Source organism: Halichoerus grypus, chromosome 4 (genome assembly GCF_964656455.1).
Source record: "Halichoerus grypus chromosome 4, mHalGry1.hap1.1, whole genome shotgun sequence".
NCBI classification, from domain to species: domain Eukaryota; kingdom Metazoa; phylum Chordata; class Mammalia; order Carnivora; family Phocidae; genus Halichoerus; species Halichoerus grypus.
The window spans coordinates 78,581,046-78,605,227 of NC_135715.1; the positions used below are offsets into that span (position 1 = coordinate 78,581,046).

The following is a 24,182-nucleotide window of genomic DNA, read 5'->3' on the forward strand; positions in this document are numbered from 1 at the left end:
AGAATTACTCCCCCTACCCCAGCTTTACTGAGATGTAACTGATATTATGTAAGTTTATGGTGTACAATGTGATGATTTGATACACATATATATTAAAATATGATTACTACCATAGCACTAGTTAACACCTCCATCATGTCACATAATTACTTTTTCTTTTTTGTGATGAGAACATTTAAGTTCTACTTTTTTCTTTTTTGCTATGAGAACATTTAAGTTCTTAGCAACTTTCAAGTATATAATACAGTATTAACTATAATACAGTATTGTTAACTATAATCACAATGCTGTACACTGGATCTCCAGAACTTGTTTACCTTCTAACTTCACCCCCGGTAACCATGGTAACAATGATTCTACTCTCTGTTCCTACAAATTTGGCTTTTTTATTTCCATACGTAAGTAATATCAGACAGTATTTGTCTTTTTCTGTCGGACTTATCTCATTTAGCATAATGCCCTCAAGGTCCATTCACGTTGTTGCAAATGGCAGGATTTCCTTATTTCTCATGGCTGATTAATTATTGCATATATACACCACATCTTCTTTATCTTTTCATCTGTTGACAGACACATGTCTTGGCTATTGTGAATAATGCTGCAATGAACAAGGGAGTGCAGATATCTCTTTAATATCCTGTTTTCATTTCCTCTGGATACAAACCCAGAAGTGGGATTGTTGGATCATATGATAGTTCTCTTTTTAATATTTTGAAGAGCCTCCATACTGCTTTCCATGGTAGCTGCACCAATTTATATTCCCATCAACAGTGCACAAGGATTCCCTTTTTTCCACATCCGTGCCAATACTTGTTATCTCTTGTCATTTAGATGACAGTAATTCTAACAGGTGTGATATGTCATTGTGATTTTAACTTGCATTTCCCTGATGATTAGTGATGTTGAACATCTCTTCATGTCTGTTAACCATCTGTATGCATCCTTTGGATAAATGTCTATTCAGTTGTTCCTCTGCCTATTTGAAAATCTATTTTTTTTGTTATGGAGTTGTAGGCATTCTTTATATATTTTGGATATTAACCTTTATCAGATATGTGCTCATTCATATACCTTTCCTTATGAAGTGCTTGTTCAAATATTTTCCTGATTAAAAAAAATACAACAAACAATTGGGCTGTTTTTCTACTTACTATTGAGTTGTAAGAGCTCTTTTTATAATCTAGATATAAGTCCTTTGTCAGATATGTGTTTTGCAAGTATTTTCTCCTATCTTGACTTCCCTTTTCACTTTTATAGCAGTATCTTTTGAGCAGTAAAAGTTAATTTTGATGAAGTTCAATTTATCCATTTTTTAAAAATTTTATGGATCACATGCTTTTAATGTCATAGCTAAGAAATCTCTGACTAACCCAAAGTCACAAAGATTTTCTCCTGTGTCTTCTTCTGCAAGTTTATAGTTTTCAGTTTTATATTCAGGAATATGATCCATTTTGGGTTTTTCCAATTAATTGACATGTAGTGTATTATTAGTTTCAGAAGTAGAGTTCAGTGATTCATCAGTCTTATATAATACCCAGTGCTCATTACAACACGTGCCCTCTTTAATTTTCCATTTTGAGTTAATTTTTGTGGTGCAAGGTGTAGATCAATGTTAATTTTTTTGCATGTGAATTTCCAATTATTCTAGCACTGCTTGTTGAAAAGACTATCCTCTTTCCATAAAATTGCATTTTGCACTTTTGTTAAAGGTTAATTGACTATGTATGTTTGGGTCTATTTCCAGACACTATATTTTGTTCCATTGCTACGTATGTTCAAAAGAAAAACTTTTGATGTCCACCTTTCTGGAGTCACATATAACATCTGTTTTACGTGTTCATTTGAATATTTACCCTCTACTAGTTTGGAAGTTATATATCCCATTTGAATTATTTTTATATTTACTAGATATTTTAGGCATTTTAATATGTACATTTAAGAGTCTAAAATTAATCAGTATCTACCTTCTTCCCAAAGTGAAGATCTTTGAATGCTTTATATTCTATTACAACTTACATCCTGCCTTAAATATTACTGCAGTCTAGGAATCTAGTTTTATCTTGATTTTTAAAATCAATTTTTAAAAATTCTACAACATAGAGTATTGCCATTATTTTAAATATTCAACATATACTTAGATTTAATAGCCTATTTGCCACCGTATTTGCTTCTTTTCTTTTTTGTACCTCTGGCTTTTTCCCCCTCAGCCTGAAGTACCCTCTTTGCAATTTCTTTTAATGAGAACCTGTTGGTTTAAAATGCTCTAAAATGACTTTATATTGTGTTCATTCTTGAAATATAGACTCAATGGCATACAATTCCAAGCTGATAGTTATTTTGTCTGCGCACATTGAAGATGTTCCAGTATTTCTGGTTTTCTTTTTAGACTTTGAGAAATCAGCAAGAGTTTTTCTGCCTTTCATATATTGTAACTTGGCTATGATATATGTATCATTCACCCCATTTGAGAGTTATTTAACTTTAATAATCTGAGGATCTCATTAATTCTCGAAAATTCTTGGCCATTATTTATTTCCTTTTCCTCATTCTGTCTTTCTAACCCAATTGTATGTAGGCTAGACCTTTTTCACTACATCCTTCATGTCCCTCAATCTCTCCTATTTTCCATCACCATAACCCTGTCCTTCATTCTGGGTAACTTCTTCAGCTCTATCTTCCAGGTCATGCATTCTCTCTCTCATCTGATCTAATCTGCTATTTAGGGCCAGCAAACTTTTTCTGTAAAGGGCCAGAGAGTAAATATTTTAGGTTTTGTGTGCCATATGGTTTCTGTTGCAGCATGAAGGCAGATTGAGCATGGCTGTGCTCCAGGGAAACTTTACTGACAAAAACAGGTGGTAGCTCAAGCCAGATCTGATCTGTAAACTGTAGTTTTCTAACCCCTGGTTTAAACCATAAATTTTCTAATAGGTGAGTTTCTAATTTCAATTATATTTTTCATTTTTGGAAGTTCTATTTGGTTTTCAATCTGCCTAATAACTTTTATATTCTCTTATCCTTTTGTCATACTTAAAATACCCACTATCTTGATCAGATTCCTGGGTTTTTACAGTGAGAATTTGGATAGTGAGGGATTCTGTGCTGATTCTTAAATTTTAGACAGCAGTGTTTAAGAGCTCAGGTATCAGAGGATAACCACATTATAAAAAAAAATTATCTCAATCTATTCAGTTCTTGAATTCAGATAACAAGAGAGATCTATATTCTTACTTTTTTTTAAAGATTTTTTTTTATTTATTTGTCAGAGAGAGAGAACGAGCCAAGCACGAAGAGCAGCAGGCAGAGGAAGAAGCAGGCTCTCTGCCGAGCAAGGAGCCTGATTTGGAACTTGATCCCAGGACCCTGGGATCATGACCTGAGCCGAAGGCAGACGCTTAACAGACTGAGCCACCCAGGAATCCCTCTATATTCTACTTTTAAAATATATTTTTACCTGATAATTAAAACATCTGTAGTCTTTGAAAACTGGATTCTACAGTTTCTGTTGTTGCTCATTCATAGTGTTTTTCCTCATGTATTCAGACTTTTTACAACTGTACGTTCCTGTTCTTTGTAACTTTATCTGAAGGAAGTATTTGAGGCTTATTTACACTATATTTTTTCAGGATAAACTTGTTTCTCCTAGGTACCTGGGAGCAGCACCAACTCAGTTCCACTTTATGCCAAATTTTCAGGGTGGAGTTCCTTCAGGTCACACAGGTTAATATATATTCTAGCTCCAAAACTCTGTGATTGAGGGTTATGGTTAGGAATTTTCCATAGAATTCTATGGAATTGTAATTTTCCAGGGAGCTTTTCCTGTTTTTTACATTCCAGTAGTACCAACGTGGAAACACATCCTTTGTGGGGTGGATTCTTTTCTAGTTGACCCACTACCAGTATTTCCTATTAAGGGTCCTGGCTTTATAAAGGGATTCTTTGAACTGACCTCTGACTTCTTGGGGGCGCCCACTGTATCGCTTGGTCCCCATGAATGGCCTATAAACCTAGGCTCTAGGCCACCAGGGATTAGCTAGGACAAATGCCAGCTTCTGCACTTATTCCTTTGGCTTAAATTTTCTTTTCTCCTTCTCCTTCTCCTTCTTTCTCCTTCTTTCTCCTTCCTTTCTCCTTTCTCCTTCTCCAGTAGGCTCCACACCCAGCGTGGAGCCCAATGCAGGGCTTGAACTCACAACCCTGAGATCAAGACCTGAGCTGAGATCAAGAGTAAGACGCTTAACTGACTGGGCCACACAGGTGCCCCTCTACTCATTTTTAATTTCCAAAGAATTTCCCTTTTTCTTGCCAACTCAGCCATGCATTAAAACATTTTTTTTAATTTTCTTATTTAAAAATTTTTTTCATTTTCTTGTTTTCTTTTTTCCTTTCTCTCTGCCCAATATTCAATTCACCATTTTTAGAAGTGCTGTTCCTGGAGGAGTTTCCCTGAACATTCAGTCCATCTTACTGTCAGAAATAGAGGTAATAATTTCATAGTCAGCAGGAACACACATAAATGTTACTAAAAAGGTTAAGTCTAACCTCTTTATTTTTCAGATGAGAAAACAAGCCTAAAGAGATAAGGTCACTTGTTCAAGAGTTCGCAGTTAGTTAGTGGCAAGGCCATCAGCAAAACCGAGGTTTCCTGATTGCCAACCTAGTCCTTGCCCATTCTACAAGTATGCCTTTTTGGCAAATGATCCATGTAAAGTGTGGCACTTTCCATACAGTTGTGAAAAGTTTATATGAGTAAGTATGGCCTTATTCATATACACATTCCTACCATATGGTATTCCAAGTTGAGCAGCACAGAATATTGCTGTCTTAATAATGATAAATATCCAGACAAAGTAAATTCACAATCTCTTTTCACAGCCCTATGTTTTAGACCCTTTTCCTATCCCCAGAATAGCCTAGACCCTCTTGTCTTATAAAAGCAACTTGCAGTCTTGAGATTTGGGGAAAATCTCATAATACTTCTGCTAGAGGAGAGACTACATCCTGCCTTGACCAATGTTTTTGTTTTTTTTTTAAAGATTTTATTTATTTATTTGACAGAGAGAGACACAGTGAAAGAGGGAACACAAGCAGGGGGAGTGGGAGAGGGAGAAGCAGGCTCCCCGCAGAGCAGGGAGCCCGATGCGGGGCTCCATCCCAGGACCCCGGGATCATGACCCGAGCCGAAGGCAGACGCGTAACGACTGAGCCACCCAGGCGCCCCTTGACCAATGTTTTTACAAGGCAACTCATACTAAGAAGGCAAACTATTTGTAACATTTTAGAAAGTTAAGGTTTTAAAATATGAGTTCCTTTTTTGGTGAGAAAGTGAGTTTTATAACATAGGCTCTATTCATGGAACAAATTAAGAAAAGTTAAGAGGCTGACTACATAAATTTTCACCATTCTCTTCAAATAAAAATGAATACACTTTCTAAGGGAAGACAGTCTTTACTTATTTAGAAACAGTTTATATCCTCTTCTCCACCTTCCTGCATCCCATACACTCCTTAAATCACTGGAATCTGATTTTTGCCCAACAGTGTACTGAGATAGTGTTAGGGTTACCAACACTAACTTAATTGAAAAATCTAATAGCCTTTTTTAGTTTTCAAGGTCCAATTAACCAATATCCAATAATTCGCCAACATCCACCCCCCTTCTCTTAAGCTAGGCTAGGAAGCCTATCAACTGATTTCTTATTTTTTGAAAGTGCTATCCAAAATGAAACCTTCTAAAAAATTCTTCCTATTCCTCTGAATATGTTACAAACACAGTGCCCCTTACTCTTTTCAATCTCTTTTTAAGTGATTCTCTTTTGGTGAGCTGTAAACTCTGATTTCACTATCCATTAGACATTAAAAAATATTTCTGGTCTCTCTCCTCCAAGATGATACTCACTTTGGCACCTACAAAGATGCAACCACTATGGAAGATCTCTCATTCTGTAAGTATAAATAAATTTTTGTTTATATCTAGAAATACTGAAGAACATCAGACAGCACTTTGGAGACCTTCAGCATGAATCTATTGTCCAATTTAGGTCTACATACTTTGTAGCCCGACTTACAAATGATATATCCTCTTGTTGTGAGGAAGCTGATCTTCCTTTGCCTCTGCCCCTTTTGAAAGGTAAGGGGCAGTGTACCATAGCTATGGATCCAAAGTACCCTCCCAACCCCTACCATCTAAGAAATTAATGGCATCATCAGCTCAGATGATATAATCCTCGTATAATTTTACAAGGCCCATTGCTTGGACCTAGTTTTACTGCAAAAACTTCAGCTCATTTTTACATTGTTAAGGCTGCCATTCTCAGTTTAACTTCACCCCTCACTCCCTACTCCTATTGATCTATTTGCATTATTACCCAACAAAACAGTTAACAGGGATATATCAAAATTGGAAAAGTTCACTGTGACAGCTACTATAATAGGCACCACTCAGTTGAAGAAGTCTGTGGAGGGAACCAGTAAAGATGTATGCAAAGTAGGTAACTGGTTTATTACATTTTTAAAAAACTCATTTGGGCTGAGCGTGGAGCCTAATGCAGGGCTTGAACTCTCATGACTGTGAGATCAAGACCTGAGCTGAGATCAAGAGTTGGACGCTTAACCGACTGAGCCACCCAGGCACCCCGATTTATTACCGTTTTTGAGTTATATTTTGCATATCCTAAATGCTTAATTCAGTACCTGGTATATAAATGTATGGGAGAAGGAGAAGCTGAAATGGAATTGGTACTTACTGAATACCTGCTATGGTCAGGAACTTGACAAATGCTTATTTACTGATAAACAGAAAGACAGGAAAGGAAAAAAGAACTGATGGAATATGTGTGTATGTGTATGTGTGTGTGTGTGTGCTCATGTATATATAAAAGGTGTACATATATTTTACAGATATATGTAATATATATGTGTTTTACATATTTCATCAGATTTAAATACATATATTACATATATCAGTAAAATGTTTAGATTGGATTTCCTGTGCTTTTTGTAATTTGCCTCTGATGGAAATCCCAAAAGAGGAGTTTCACAAATGTTTTGACTAACAGCATTACTGGAATAAATATTCAGCTTTCCAAATTGGTAACTTAAAAATACAACTCTCATTTGCATATACAATTTCTAGAATTTTTGTTTAAAAAAAAGCCCCTTTATAAACTCTGTACTCTGTAGTAGGAGAGAGGTACACCTGACATTTATACCTTCATGCGTAGATAAATGTGACCCTGTGGTGGTAGGAACAACTCTTGAGAATAACAAACTCCAAGGTCATACATCCAGGAGAGGTAAGAACATGGACCCTCACTATCCAGAGATGTGGACACCAGAATTTCAGGTACTACCCCCCGTTCTCCTTGGTCAAATAGGAATCACCCCTATCAGGTGCTTGCCTGCGTCAGACACTGTGTTAAGTGCTTTCTATGTATTAACACACCTCTCCCTCTCAACAACCCTATTAGGTAGGTCCTATTTTCACTCCTATTTGACTGACAAGGAATCTGTGACAAAGAGATTAAGTAAGCTGCCCAAGATCATGTAAGACACTGTGACTTAGAAAAAGAGGCCCACAGATGTTGAATGAACACCAGGACTGAGCAATTAATTACAATGACCTCAAATGCAGGGCAATAAGCTAAGGGCCAGAGGAAAGGAGGGTGTCCTGTTGAAGACACAAAACCTCATACACTCTGCTGTTATGTGTCTGACCTATTTGGAGGTGGCCGGGATGTAAACAGCTAAGACAGTGTTAAGAGGGAAAGGTCAGTGATAAAGAATCTTACTGCATAAGCTGGCGCGTGGATTAGGTGGCGGGAGCCAGCGCTTCGAAGGCCGCCTGCCGCGCCCAGCAGTATTTCCCGAGAGGCCCACCTAGGGCAGGAATCAGCAAACCACAGTCTGGGAGCCAAACCCCACCCATCCCCTGTTTTTGAACATCAAGCGAGCTAAGAAGGGTTCAGACATTTTTACAGCCTGGGAAAAAAAGCAAAAGAACAACAATATTTTGTGACACGTGACATTTATAAGACATTCAAACTTCAGTGTCCAAAGATGAAGCTTCAGAGAGGCCAGCTTAGCCACTCACTTACGTGTTGTCTATGCCCGCCTTCGTGACACCGCAAGTACGGCCCCAGCGCCTCAACTGTCTACTCCCTGGCTCTTTACAGAAAGAGTGTGCCGACCCCCTGGCTTAGAGAACACTGTACCAGGCAACAGGTGACACATCAGCAGACAGACTAGCAAGGCAGACTGACACAGAGAAATTTCTTCAGAATCTGTGACACAGAGACTCCTTTGGTGCCACAGTGAGTACTATCAACTCTCTTCTAATCTTTATTGCTAATAAAGTTCCCTTTGTGTTACACACCAGCCTCCAAATGCTTAGATACTAGGGCATTCAGCACAGTCAGTCTTCGGCTTTCTGAGGTAAGGAGGGCGCTGACCCTGGAACTGAATGTGACAGGAGTGATGCTCTTGTGAAGGGAGTCCTCAGTCCCCCTGGCTTCTCCAGGCTTTTTTTGCCCCGTAATAGTCACTCCCTTTTTTCCTAGAGATGAGCTACATTTTTTTGATGTGATTCTTTGAAGTTAGGTATATTTACATGTGCTCTTGCTATCCTTCCTCCTTGGGCTGTGATCTTTGTCTGCAGGTGGTGGTCACTAAGCACGAGTTGATCACTCTGCCTGTGACACCACTGAGGTCCACAAAACTGTGAGAAGGTATTCTAGTAAAAAAAAAATTTACCCTTGGACTATAACCTCAAAACAAAACTTCAAATTTTAAAAATAAAACATGGTTACAATGTATTTTATAAAAGACACGTTCCTCAAAAAGTTGTCTGTAAAGTTAATTTCTGTTCACTGAGTCATATTACCCTACTCTCATTATACAATTATTTTTAGTGTAAAACTAAGAGAAACACTGTCACAGGAAAAGTTCGCACCCAAGACATAATAAAAACTAAAAAATGCAGCAAACTATTAAGTAGCACACAGAGTAAATAAAAACAATTTTAAAATGAAACCTTAATAACACAGTACTCAAGTCACAAAATGCAATCATCATGCTAAAATGTAAGATGTAAGATGCTTTACAAGAAGGCACTCTTGTTTCCTGAGGACAGATACCCATGAGAAGCAGATGTGTTCTGCGGATTTCCTGTCTTTTAATGCAAGCCAACACACTAGGCAGGAATATGATTACTCCTCTCACCTGGCTTATCCATGCGGACCATACATATGCTGACTATGGAGACTTGGAACTTGTCGAATATAGCGCTCCTTGTGGAAACTGACTTTCAGTGTGACTTAACTTTTTTCTGAATTGTTTGATGTTTTGGCACTGAGCAGCTGAAACCTTAACCCGAAATTTGGCATTTAAAAGAGCAATGCATTTCTACTTCAAGGAGTTGAAACAAGTTCACTTCATTTTAAGTTAATTCTACAAAAACAAACTAAAGTATTGAAAATCCTGGAATGGATATTCAATATTCTAAACCAAACGTTATTGCTTTTTAACGCAGTTTGTATCAAGTAATAATAGTAATAGCTACTCAGCATCGAGTGTGTGCCAGGCATTGCAGTGAGCCCCCTTCCATGAGTTGTGCATGTAATTTTAAGTTAGTTTCAAGCTCACACCACCTCCCAGGGTAATACACTCGGGAGTGACAGAGCTAGGGCATGAGGCCAGAGGCTGGATGACTGCCGCTACTGTGAATTTAAATTTGGTGGTAATAGCAGCAGCAACCTTTCTATACACACTATATCACATTTACTCTTGTGATATCTCATTTAAGATCCATCAGAATCAGCTGGGGCCTTGTCAGAAATGCAAATTCCTGGGCGTGGCCCAGACTGGTTCAGAAACACGGGACTAGGAGCACCTGGGTGGCTCAGTCAGTTAAACGTTTGCCTTCGACTCAGGTCATGATTCCGGGTCCTGGGATCAAGGCCCACATGGGCTCCCTGCTCAGCAGGGAGCCTCCTTCTTCCTCTTCTTGTGCTCACCCTTGCTTGTGCTCACCTTGCTTGCTCTCCCTGTTAAATAAATAAATAAAATCTAAAAAAAAAAAAAAAATGCTGGACTAGGAGTTCAGCAGGCTGTTTTCACAAGCCTTCCAGGTGACTCTGCCACATGCTAAAATTGGAGAACCACTGAAGAGGACAGGAGTTGAGGCTTATTAAACAAACTAACAGCAAAAATAAGGCTGTAGTAGGACTAGCTTGATCCACAAAAAAAAAAAAAAAAAAGGGACAGTTTTCAAGGGCCCTCAAGCATTTCATTTTATATAAACTAATCTGATATTTAAGTTCCCAATGGTCCTCGCTCCTGGGCAATACTTTAAAAATCTAGTTGTAGGCACTGCATTTATTTTAACAGCTTAAGGCTGGCCTCTTTTGGATGCATTTAGAAAATCATCCCTTTCCACTATCTGACCTGTGGATCTAATCCAGACAGAAGTGCCAAATGTTTCCATGTAAAGACATAAATGTGCATCTCTAGGTTTCACAGGTAGAGGTGGATGATGGGTAAGATCAGGGGCTGTCACATGTGGGTGTGTACTGGGAAGTCCTAACTGAGCTCTAATAAAGAGGTCAGTGGCCACTATGCACATAGTGCCTGGCGCCGGTGGAGTGGGAGGGAGACTGCTGGGGAGGAGGGGGCGCGCCCACAGGGTGCCGCAGGGTGCTCGGAGAGGGCCCCATGAGGTGAAAGGGAAGAGAAGACGAGAGAGGCATCCACAGCATGGTTTATTCAGACTTCAAAGCTGGGACAGCCTGTACTGTGGACTGTGCCAAGAGCTGGAGAAAAAAAGGCCAAAAATATGATTCTTGAAAAAGTGGCAGCATGGAATCAGCAAGGTCACTGAAAGAGGTCTTCCAACGTGGGCTGCGGAAGGAAATAAAGAAGTCTGGGGTGCCATGTAACTCAAGGGATCAGGAAATAAGGAACAAAAAGGCAAATGGTAGGGGGAAAAAAAAGAAAGCAAGAACCCTGAAAAGGAAGTATTTAACGCTCTAGACTTGTGCCAAAAGAACCAAGCAACATGAAACCCAACTTGTAAAAATGCCTCAATAACACAGAATTTCTACTCCAAAATTCCCTCCTGTGAGAATAAAGCTTATGTGTGCACTAGAACTGTTTGTGTTGAGCTGATATGGACTGGATGAGAGAAAAGAAAATTTATTAAAAAAGAGAAAAGCAGTGGAGGAAGGCCAGGACCAGGAGGTGAATTTGTAACAGAAAGGCCTCTCCTTCCCTGCACTCAGGTATCAGACCTGGGGCAGCCTCACCTTTCTCCAGTGTGAGTCTTTTCTTCACTGAACTAACCCTGACCATGGTAGACATCCCAGGCCCAGGTAAGGCATTTCATTTTGTTCTGAGACATAGCATGACTGAAGGAGTATTAGGAAGAGGTCACCTTGGGGGGAGAGGGGGTGCTGAACCGCTCGCTCTTCCCATGTTGAAGGATCTGGCACCTCAGTGGCCTCTGAGGCACACCTTGATCTTTCTGATGTTTCTAGAGGCAGACATTAGTCTGACTGGGATAATTTCTTGGGGTGGAACTGTGGACACTGTCCTCTGGGCTCTGGCTCAGCACCAACCTATTCAAGGTTCTTAGAGAATGCCCTGGCCCTGATGTTTCTGAAGCAGATTTTCCAACATTCCAGATATCTGGGTAACTCAGGCTTAGGTTTAGGGGTTAACACTGGTGACATTTTGCAAGTTTACGAATATCCAGGGAAGGCTCTGAGAACTTAACAGAGGCTGTTGGGGGTTTTTCTGGGAGGAACTGGTTGGTTACTCTAAACTTAAGATTTTTAGAGGGAAGTATAGAAAACTTAGAAGATGGTGAATCGGTCCTAGAATTTTGGTAAATATGTAATACTTCCCTAGGGATTACTCAAGACAATTACTCCTTAAGGGACACTCAATTTCAAAAAAGCTCGTATCACAGACTGCTTGCTTCCTAAGAGTAAGGATGAACAAAGAGCAGCAAGTTGGTCTGGTGAACCTAAGTTCCTCTTAACTGAGGCACAAAGCCTCGTGTGCTGACCTCTTGGCCATTAGGGACATTTTTGGTACATACAGGTCCATGATCCCTCATCTACAATTCCAAATTCAAAAGCTCCTGAAAGCCAAGTTTTCAGGTGGCAATAGGTAAACTTCATGGGCATAAAGCCTGACTGACCTGAAGCTATTTTTAGCCATCATTTATCCTTAGTGTTATTATTCACATATTTTGCCAAATCAGTAATAGCTGTATTTGACTGAGATGCTCCCCATGGGTATTATATATGGCTAATGCACTATAATACTTTTCTAAACTCCAAAAAATGCTGAATTCCACAACACACTTGGTCCCACAGGCTTTGGATAAGAGCCTGCAGACCTGTAGTTCTCCAGCGTATGAGAACTGTTGGGACAGATCTCTCAGACCCAAGACTCAGTTAAATCCAACCCCAGAGGGTTAAGTGAACACATGAAAGCAGGAATGGGGCCAGGGTAACAGAACTGAGGTGACATCTGAGGGTCAGGGGACACTATGGAGACGTCAACACCCATCATTACCATGGAGGGCTGACCAGATAGTAAATGGTTACTCCCTGATGTGGTAGACTGCCCTTAGCACCCCTGGGCCTCAAGCTGAAAGCTGCTTCTACTAATTTCTGAAGCTCTGAGTAACGACGCCTGTGACCTAAGTGTAAACAGGCGAGGACTGTGAGGTTCAGCTGGAGAAGGTGGACTGATTCTTAGAGAATCAAATTGTCTTGCTAGAACTAGATGCCACTGATGACCGTAACTGCTTGAATCTATCTGGCAAAGCAGAGCTCAGAACTCTGGAAAGACTCTTTGGCCCAGCTACAGTTTCTATCCCCAGGAAAGTTAGAACACCCACGTGCATTTCTCCAGCATAGCAGCAGTCTCGGCAGCACCTGAAACTTGTGTGTCTTTCCAACTAGATGGTAATGTCCCTGGGCACAGGGACCATGTCTTACTCATCCCCATGTCCTCGGCACTTGGCACAGTATTTATCTGGCAGCTGGTATGCATCTAATAAATGTTTGTGAATGAATGAAAGACCTAACTGAACTAAGGGTCCCATCTGTCTTTGTCCTGACTCCTAGATCACAAAGGGATGGGAGAATGAAGTTGGGCAGTTGCACGGACTTGGATCACGTATGCATGAGAGTGCGAAGTATGGATATGAGAGAATATATATGTAGTTCTAGATCCCAATTTGGCATTTATTTTTCCAATTAGTTTCTTTAAAGCCACCAAATTTCTATGAAGTTTAACTTACACTGCCCCCTGACGTAGACAGAGAAGGCAGATTTTGTTGATGAGGAAGAGGGAAGGAAAACTTAATCTTCTTATTAAGTAATGGCATGACAAGCAATCAAAGTCAAGGAACTGAGAGATGCAAACAAATTTAGAAATCACCTAAAGCCTACAGCATATACATGGTTAGTCCAAAGATAGAAGGCTGTCATGAACCATGTCTCCTAATTCCAAGACTTGCACTATTTCTACAAGAAAAGTGTAAAGACTCAGGACTGCCAGCATTCTATAAGATCATCTTACTTCTCAAGGTACTGCCTTAAAACGTATTTAAAAAATGTAACACAGTAAAACTGCATTAGTATAGACATCTGTGTTCTTCTATCCAGCATGAACTTATTTAATAATCACTTAGCAGAAACAGGTGTGGTTATTTAAGAAGTAAAATCCACTAACATTAATAGTCATTTACATAGCCGACTGCTTACAAAATTAATTAGAATAAGTGAGGTTTTACTGTGTATAGAGCAAGCAAACAAACAAGGGGGCATTTTTTTTTTTGGATTATTCAAGATGTTCCTAGAAGCCCATGTACTGCCCATCTGTCAAATCCAGTATTTCGAGGAAACGGGAACTACTCACCACTGCCGGCACTCCCCTCTCTTCTGCTGCGGGAGCCCCCACTGCTGTCTCTGCCAGACTTTATGCGCTAGAACAAGAAGATGAGTTTAAAAGAATAAATGATAGTTCCTCAAAGTTGAATATAACTCAATGCTGATTTTTTAAATTAACGTTACTGTGTAGCCCTTAAGATTCACTGCTCCTACTCCCCTAAAAGCTGGGTTTGAACTGCTCCTTACCCGAGAGTTGACTCTATGGGAGAAAAGACGAGGTTGTTGTGTATGTAAAGGGTTCTGCCCGCTACCAGGGTCCTCAGGCCTTATGAAATACTCAGGTGGCGCTTCCACTTACAGGTGCAGCATGACTTTGCTTACAAACCCAATATTCTCCTGATGTGAAAGTTCAGGTCTTAAACTGGGGAGGGGGGGTAGGGGGAGCAGAGGACTAGGGAATCCACAGAAAGGCTATTTCCTGAGCTAGTCCTACTCTGTCTGTAATGGCTGGACCTGAACTATTTTGGGAAAGGAAAGGTAAACTGGGTTTTGAAATTCAACTTCTACAATAAAAGCACGATTAAAATCTCACAAAACACCTAAGATCTGTTCAGTAGTCCACTTTCTTAGGTACAAGCTCACCCTTAAAACATAAGAAATATCTTCAAGCTGTGACATTCTTAGGTTTATTGAAGCAATTTATGGTTATTCTGTGTTTTGCTTAAGTGTTACTTTTTGTATTGACACCAAATCTGCCAGATTCTCTTATGTCTAAAGCTGTGTTTACAGAGACAGGGCAGTCAGTGACCAGTCAGACAGCTTTTGATAAATATTTACTCCACAACTGACTAAAAATTTTAAACATAGGTTGGTACCTTATTTAGATCTTCAAAAATATAAACACAATTTCATATTTAATTCAAAGAACAAACTACTATTCTCTCAACCCTGACAACTCCCCCGATATTTATAAATTATCAGGTCATGGGTGGGGTTACTGACATTGTGGTCTGCTAGGAAGAAAAAAATTTCCTTTCAGTAATTCAAGACTCATTTCTGTAAAATGGAACACTCTCCTAAAACTCAGGACTTTTTTTTTTTTTTTTTTACAGAGAGAGACAGCGAAAGAGGGAACACAAGCAGGGAGAGGGCGAGAGGGAGAAGCAGGCTTCCCGCTGAGCAGGGAGCCCGATGCGGGGCTCGATCCCAGGACCCTGGGATCACGACCTGAGCGGAAGGCAGACGCTTAACGACTGAGCCACCCAGGCGCCCCAAAACTCAGGACTTTTAAATACATGTAAACATGCTCACATTTTTTTCTGTTAAAAAAGAAACCTCCCTTGAAACCCCATTTCTCCCCTTTGCCCCTTCTCTTTTGAAAATCTAAAAATGATGATGTAACAAAATAAAAATTTTAATGTCTGTAATCAGATTTTATTTCAAAACTTGTTTTTCATCTCTCCACGGATTATTTCTAGCATTATCTAAAAGACCTACACAATGCTAAAATAAACTTATAAAGACAAATGCCCATGTAACTTGAAATTTTTTCAAATCAAATGTGAGACAAGATCTTGGATCCTGCTTTAGTAACCATACGTTTATAATGGGACAATTTAGGAAAGTAAGCACTTTCCACCATCACTACATATTTCACCCCATTGCACCGATTCCTTGCTCTCATCTAGAATTTCCCAATCCTTTAGCTCTCGTCCATCTTTTCCTAATTAATTCCCTTAAATCCTCACTTTATTTCCAGCCTACGATCACCCCACCACTCTAAGTATATCTTCTTCAGGACCTCCAGGCCCCTTGCTTGCCCGCTTGTCTTTCTGCTCCACTCACAAGAAACCTAAAACCTGGCTTGATTCAATGACTTCTCTTCTTCCTCTCCTATTCCCAGGACACCGTGCCCTGCTGGACACATATCACATAAGCACACGACCGTGCCAGCCTCCAGGCGCCTCCTCACTGCTGGTTCAGCTTCCGCCCCCAGGCCCCACAGAGCAACCATGTTATTAATATACCACATTCTGTCCTTTTCATCTTTGGAAAATGACTGCCCCTCCTACTTTGTGAATAAAAGGCAGCCTGCACCCCTTGGATGTGTTCCTTCAACTACTCTCCTGTGGGCAGAGAATGTGGGGTTTTGTTTTGGGTTTTTTTGGGGCGGGGGAGAGTAGAGGGAGAGGTAGGAGGGGCCAAGGGAGAATCTTAAGAGAGAGGGAATCTTAAACAGGCTCCATGCCCAGTGTGGAGCAGGATGCAGGGCTTAATCTCACAACCCTGAGATCATGACCTGAGCCAGAATCAAGAGTCAGACACTTGACTGAGCCACTCAGGCGCCCAGAGAATGAGGGGTTTTTTATCCCCTTCCAACTGAACACCTATTTGCTGCTGAAAATCAACAAATTTCACCATACTGAATCTTTTGTACTTTGTTCTCTAACCCTCTTTGGTATTTTGGCTGAAATGTTTCTCTTCCTTTTCATATTTAGATTACTCAGTCTTTAATTCCTGCTCTTCCCATTTTGTTCTTTTCCAGACTATAGTCAAGTTTGACAGAATGCCTTGCAGCTAACTTTTCTGTGTTCAGTGAAGAATAAAAAGCATCTCTTTAAAAAGTGTTGCTAAGAGGCCCACAGTGCTGGGGGCCAGTGCACATTGCTCCAGGCCCACAGAAGCCAGACACGGCCGAGGTGGTCTTTCTTGTCTGGCCAAATGGCCTGTGCCTGGAACTGCTTACTGATGGCACTAATGAATACACATGTGTAAAATTTTCTTCTTCCTCAGGAATGTAGGTCCCCCAAGCATGAAGGGGAGAACAGTCTTCTTTTTCCATAATAGTTCCAGGAAGAGAAACAGGTTCTCTGAAAAATCAGTCTAAATAAATTTCTGGCTTTAACACTTTAAAGTAGGAGTTAGGGGCTCAGGGAGCTACACTATCCTGACTCACATAAACCTGAATCAATTTATCTTTCTTTCTTAGGTCTACATAAATCTGTTTCCATTTTTAAACAATTTTTTAAAATCCATGGCCTGATTTATTTTACATCTACTTTCTGCCCCCCACTCTCCAAGTCAGAGTCCATATCCTGAGCTGGTATTTGATCATTTGTACGATGACCCTGTAGGAGCATAAACTCTAGACAAGTGCTTCTCAAACTTTAGTGAATAGAAAAATACCTGGAGAACTTGTTTAAAAAAACACATACACAGGGGCGCCTGGGTGGCTCAGTTGGTTGGGTGTCTGCCTTCAGCTCAGGTTAGGATCCCGGGACACAGGGATCCAGCCCTGAATCGGGCTCTCTGCTCATCAGGGAGCCTGCTTCTCCCTCTCCCTCTGCCTCTCCCCTCCACTGGTGCACACACTCTCTCTCTAATAAATGAATAAAATCTTAAAAAAAAAAAACCACATACACAGATTCTTGAATTTAACTCTAGGGTAGGGTTTGGGTAGGCCTGGGGTGGGGCCCAAGACTTTGTAATTCTAAGACGTGCCCAGGTGATTCTGAGGCTCTACTGGCCCACAGAGCATCCCTGAATAGCACTATTCTGAGAACCTAATGCCTAATCAAATTTTGGTGAGCTGATGGCAAGATACATTTTAATTTAATTCATGGTATGAGTTACCAACTTTTCTGAGTGCAGAATAAGTAAGGACTATACATCAACTGAAAATAATTATTTTCATCATCCTTTCCCCTACTATTCATAAGGTAGTAAGGCACAGTAGTTAGGAACATAGACTTAGGAGCCAGCCTGCCTGGATCTGAAGCCTAGGTCTGCCCCCAATAGGTATGTGACCTGGAGGAAGTTACTTAGCCACCATGGGCCCCAGTTTTCTCATTTATTAAAAAAAATAATAAAACCATAGCCAACTTCATAGGACTATTGTGATGATTAAATTAGTTAATAAATATAAAGTGCTTACTTAGAACAGTGCCTGTACCTATCATGCACTCAGTAAATGTTAGCTGTTGCTATTATTAAGGTCTAGTTAGGCAGATGTACTCAAGTGGAATTAAAGGGAAAACTGTAACCAGAACCATGAAGAGTGCTAACATTATTCACGAACATTCATCCAGAACCTTCACTTCTTTTTCTTCCTGCTGCCAAACTTCCACCGTTATTAGCACTTCCAGAGGAGAGGAAAGCATAAAGACTGGGGGTCAACTTTGTACTCCTTTCAACAGCTCTAGGTAAGAGTTTGATGTGATTATCTATGATATCCCTGCTTTCAATTACATGCCCATTTCACAAACGTTCTCAAGTTCACAATATGGAAGTGTTCTTCTTCAGCAGGAAACACCAAAATTAGACTGATTGTAGAGAGTTACCAGCTCTAAAAAAGATATTTGACTGTCTAACAGTGTGAAAATGCTTAAAGAAATCAAGACATATCTGTACAATAGTGTATTATGCAGGCATTAACAATGATTATATGAAGAAATTCTAATTATATAGAAAAATGTTAAGTTTCTGCATTAAGACAGATTCTAAACAAGAGACACAGAAAAAGCAACAAGTCCAAATTTAGAAAAGAGTGTCCTTAGTTCAGAAGTTTATTTATTATACTTTGTTTCATAACTAATAGTGCTTTATGCACTATGCAAGCCAGGAAATAGAATGCTCTGCCCCATGGGCTCACAATCTCAGAAACACAAACCGAAATGGGACATGCAACAATTAAAAGATAAATTAGCTCTTAGAGAGTGAAAATTCTTTCTAAGTCTCTTCTCCCTAGGACCTTTCTTTTCCACTATTTTTTCTCTTCCACACTGTATTTATAAACAAAACATAAGTGAGAAAATATCAAGAACATGTTCCTTTTGTTTAAGATTTAATGAAGAGTACCAAAGAATAGAGAAATTGATTTCAAGGGCGCTGCAGAGAGAGTGCTTTGTGGATGAGGACTGTGACTCTGACTCTAAAGAACAATTAAGCAGTAACATTTGAGGGAAGACATTAAGGAGAAGCTATGAGAGAAGATATCTAAGTGTCCTTAGGTTTTATACAGACTACAATGAGGGCAGTGATAAAATATTGCCAAAAGAGGCACTGCTCAAACACTGTGAGACTTTAATAACTGGAGTAAATAAGTAAGAGAAACACTGAATCTAATCTAAATGCATCAATCGTAACTTGAATGAGTTTACTAAAGTACTCTTAATTAAGTCATTGGGAATTATTTTAGCGAAGACAGTGGAAGGATGTCAGGTCTATGAGAGAAACAGATAAAAACTGACTATATTCAATGTATATATAAATATTTTGATGGAAGAGGAATCAAAAGGCCGAGTACAAACTAGAAAGAAAAATCAGTCTCAATGACATTTACATATTCATTCTTTTTTTAAAAAGATTTTATTTATTTGAGAGAGGGAGTGCGCACAGGCACGTGCACACGAGCAGGGGGGAGGGGCAGAAGGAGAGGGAGAAGCAGACTCCCCACTGAGCAGGGAGCCCGACACGGGGCTGGATCCCAGGACCCTGAGATCATGACCTGAGCCGAAGGCACATAGATGCTCAACTGACTGAGCCCCTACATAATCATTCTTAACAGTAAGATCCAACAGTCCACAAGCAGTCAGCCAGAGGAAGAGTTTAACACCCCAGAGAGAGAGTGCATAGAGGAAAGAGGATGAGGTAAGAGGAAAGGCAAAGGGAGAGAGGAAGCCAATGTAAAGATGTAAAGTACCTCAAAGACCAGAACCAGAGCACGGTATCTATAATGGCTCAACCCAGATACAACTAAACATGGAGAAATCAAGAGAAAAGAAAATTGTACAAAAGCAACTCTGCATCTCTTTAAAGGGGGCATATTTGGTCTTTGCCCTTAAAGTTCATTTCCCAGGGACTCCTCAGAATCAGATTTCTTACAGCTAGAGTTACCAACCCTTGTGAGCTGGCTGCAAGGCAAGTCCCAGGGAGTTGGAAGGGCTGCTACTTATTGTGTAAAAGGGGGCCACACTGGAAGTCTACTAAATCAAGGATGGTAATGCATATGCCAGTTTTCCTGTTTAAGGTTGTAAGTTGTGAGAAGTGTATTATGCATGATCCATAATTTGTATTAGTTGCGTGTTCTCTGTTCAGTATAAACTTAACCTACTGATGACTGAACTTAGGAGTCTTAAAGACTTTGACTCTTTCTGTGGTTCTATACTATAACTTAACATAACAACTAATTTTAAGCTCCAAACAATGTTCTTGGTGTGAAATATATAATTATTTTTGATTCTTCTTATTGAAACACATTTAATAGTGATTATGAGAACAATTATGATAACTTGAACTTTGATTTATACCCATTTAATTTTACAAAGCTTTCACACAGGTTACCTAATTTAGCAATTGGTACATGGTAGTAAATTGGTCTTCACAGCAAGTTTTAAACTATATACCCTACCATGGCATTTTAATACCAACTTGATATTTTATAGGATTTTTAAGGTAAAAATCTATGTCATGCTCATAATGCTTAAACAACTGATACTTTAAAAAGAGAATAAAACAATCAGATCACATCTTCAAAGCAAAAACAAGAAAACCACATTTTGAAAGCAAATATGGAATTTAAATTTAATTATCCAAGATAATTAATTTCTTGAAAAAGTCTAACCTTAAAGAATATATTTTCTTTCTATGAAAGGCAGATACTCAAAAATCATGTTAAATTTTTAAATATTCTACGCTCAAACTTAGGAGAGATTATTCTCTTAAAGAAGTAAAAATAATGGGGCACCTGGGTGGCTCAGTCTGTTAAGCGTCTGCCTTAGGCTCAGGTCATGATCCCAGGGTCCTGGGATCCAGCCCCAAATCAGGCTCCCTGCTTGGTGGGAAGCCTGTTTCTCCCTCTTCCACTCCCCCTGCTTGTGTTCCTGCTCTCGCTCTCTCTCTCTCTGTCAAATAAATAAATAAAATCTTAAAAAAAAAAAGAAGTAAAAATAAGAACACTGTTATTCCACATATTGCATGAAACACAGAAATAAAATGCTTCCATGTATATTAATATTATTCTCATAGCCATGTTCCACTACATAATGAAACACCTTAAAGAAAACGTACTATTATTATATAGTCCTTAGCTTAGCTTCCATGGGCCACAGTACACTCCAATTGAAATTAATTGCATAAATTAACCTGTAAGTTATTTTGTATCGGGGAAAGTTACAGTGATTTGTCTATGAGTAACCATCCATGAAAGTATGTTGACTCTGATGCACTTTCTCCTATTAATTGGTTCTTGACAGAATTTTATCTTCAAACTAGAATTTTAGTTATTCTTCCTTTTGTGCCACGGCAGAAAAAAATTTCAACTTTATTTTACTGAGAGAAGCCCTCAGAATCACTCAGTTGAGCTACAGAAGGCTGACATTTTGAAAATTAACAGACAGCAGTTTTTGGGCCATATGAGATACCTGTTCCCTTATTTCTTTCATTTTTTCCAATCTCTTGAGTTTTGTTGCATATTCTTGAACTTCTTTTAATCCAATATCTGTGCAGAGACGAACCAAGAAACGCAGACCTATTGTAAAAAATAGTTTTAGAAAAATATTAATGCACAATGTTGAAAATATAACAAATCAATGAACTCAGTCTTTTGGGACACAAGTAGGAATGACACAAATAGTGGTTGTTTCTATTAAAAATTAATGACAGTTTGTATTCTCTGGCCCTATGAAAACGGACCTCCTTGAAAGGGGACCTAAAGGGACAGACTCTCTCCACCTGCCCTGCCCTCAGGTGAGACCACACCATCTACTTAGAGCCCTTCCCATACTCTTTATGTCCTTATCTGCTTTACCTTTACACCACTTATGACTACTGACGTATATATTTGTTTATTGTCTTTCTCTTCCCAGGGGTTTTCATCTGTTTTACTTTCCACCACACCCACAGTGCTTGGACAGTGCTGTATTCCAACACTGTAGCATCACTCCACAAGAATTTTTGAATAAGTCAGCAATTCATGACCACTAACATATTGTAAAAGTAATGGTACTAAAATAATTTAAGATGTCACTATATAAATTGCCTATGTATACATTTATCTTAATAATTCACAATAAGAAGTAATTTACATATATTGTACAAATAATACTTAATTATTTCTCTTACCTACCTATCCTCAGAATGAGTGGCTTAGGAATATTTAAAGTAAAATAAAAATCATTGTTTTTGGTAGATGTTCTCCAAAATTTAGTAGGTCATCTGAACTCTATAGAGCAAGTCAATTTTTGCTAACTGAAGAATATATTTTAAGAATGAATTATCCCGTTGGGTTTATCAGAAAACTACTCTACTCAAGATGAGATATTACATGGGTGCAAATGTTTTTTCTATAGCTATAGTTAAGGTAGACAAAGTATAATTTGTTTTGAAAATTATCCAGGCTGAAGTCATCTTGAACATTTCCTATGGCATAGATAATCATCCATTTAATTTTTAGAGTGACTGTTTTCTTTAAAAAATATTTTGTTTAGGGCGCCTGGGTGGCTCAGTCGTTGAGCCTCTGCCTTCGGCTCGGGTCATGGTCCCAGGGTACTGGGATCGAGCCCCGCATCGGGCACCCTGCTCAGCAGGAAGCCTGCTTCTCCCTCTCCCACTCCCCCTGCTTGTGTTCCCTCTCTTGCTGTGTCTCTCTCTGTCAAATAAATAAATAAAATCTTTAAAAAAATATTTTATTTATAAGTAATCTCTACACCCAACACAGGGCTTAAACTCACACCCCTGAGATCAATAGTCACATGCTCCACCAAGTGAGCTGGCCTGGTGCCCCTTAGAGTGAATCTTAAACTCTCAATAAAGAAAGAAATTTGGACTTGCGTGGAGATTCTCCCTTTACTGGTCCAGTGCAGAGGGACTATAGCCACCGCGGGGGTTCTTAATCAGCAGAATTCTGTCAATGCAATTTGGCAATGTCTGGGGACATTTCTGTTTTTCATAATGAGGAGGTGGAAGTGCTAGGAGCATCTGCTGGGTAGAAGCCAGGGATGCTGCTAAAACATTCTATAATCCGTAGGATGGCCGCCCACAATACAGAATTATCTCATCCCAAATGTCAATGGTGCCAAGGTGGGGAAACGTTTGCCTAGCAGACTTTGGGTTGCTTCATTTTTACAAAAGATATTATTGTTACCTCTCATTTAATCTCTAAATCACCAGTTTCCTAAAGTGACTGAGATTAAGAATCACATAAAAAACCTTTAAAAAAGAAATAGGAGGGACACCTGGGTGGCTCAGTTTGTTAAGCGTCTGATTTCCGGGTTGGGTCATAATCTGGGGTCCTGGGATTGGGCCTGCATCGGGCTCCCAGCTCAGCCAGGGATTCTGCTTCTCCCTCTCCCTCTGCCCCTCCCCTCCACTTATGCACGCACGCTCTCTCTCTCAAATAAATAAGTAAACATCTTAAAAAAAAAAAAAAGAAATAGGAAATGAAAGATATCTGTGTCCACTGCAAACCTAAATGAGAATCTCTGTAGGTCGGGCTAGAAATTTGTGCTTTTTAAGTTTTATAAGTAATTCCCACATAGCCTGTTTCCTGATGGCATTTGCAAACTACTGCTGTAAATTAACAAATCGGCTTCTAAATCAGCATTAGAAAAGTTTTTGCTCCTAAGCTGCTACCAAAGTCCGTAATTCTGAGCTCTCTGCTGTTGACCTTTCACAAAAGCCAAATGGAGGAAAATATTAATGAAGGAACATGCAGTACATCTCATTCCCGGATCAGGCTGGGCCACTGGAAAACTTGGCATAGGAAAGATTTGTCTTACTGAACTGAAATGCATTGTTTAGTGTTCATTGTCACTGAAGGAAAAAATTAAGGTCTTTCAAACATTTTATTTGCTGTGGGGATGTCATGAAAGCAAGGAGCTGCTATAACTTTAATTGATCTTATCTAATATATATCTCTTGGTTTCGCAACATAAATGAAAAGTTAGAAATGTTTTCTTCTTCCCAAGGAATTACTTTGTTTCCTCATAAACAGAAAAGATTATATAACTGATGACATTTTCTCCCTTTCCTTTAGCTGCAAGGCTATTCAGGGCCAAATACATGAGAGTATGTGGCATGTGAATATGGTTATTTTGTATTTTTCTTGGTCATGATTTTGTTGTTGGTAGTCCTGTAATCTTCACATTATTACTTTAAGTAATAACCCATTATGCAACAAGATGGGGAATAAATGAGTATTTTCTACAAAGCTAGCTTCACAAAAGGGAAATAAGCCCAATACCAACATAATGTTTTAAACTTAAAGTAACATTAAAATTCA

At 39.3% G+C, this 24,182-nt stretch overlaps 1 protein-coding gene across 5 annotated transcripts in view; it reads right to left on the minus strand.

The window, feature by feature from the left end:
- The window catches only part of IFT88 (intraflagellar transport 88), a 149,215-nt gene that overhangs the window by 14,861 nt on the left and 110,172 nt on the right, over positions 1–24,182 (minus strand). For all 5 annotated transcript variants that reach the window (XM_036106633.2, XM_078070594.1, XM_078070592.1 and 2 more), the window contains 2 exons: positions 21,325–21,431; positions 13,932–13,998 (listed from right to left, as the gene is read on the minus strand). In XM_036106633.2, coding sequence (XP_035962526.2) covers positions 13,932–13,998; positions 21,325–21,431 — 174 coding nt within the window. The remainder of the gene's footprint in view (positions 1–13,931; positions 13,999–21,324; positions 21,432–24,182) is intronic.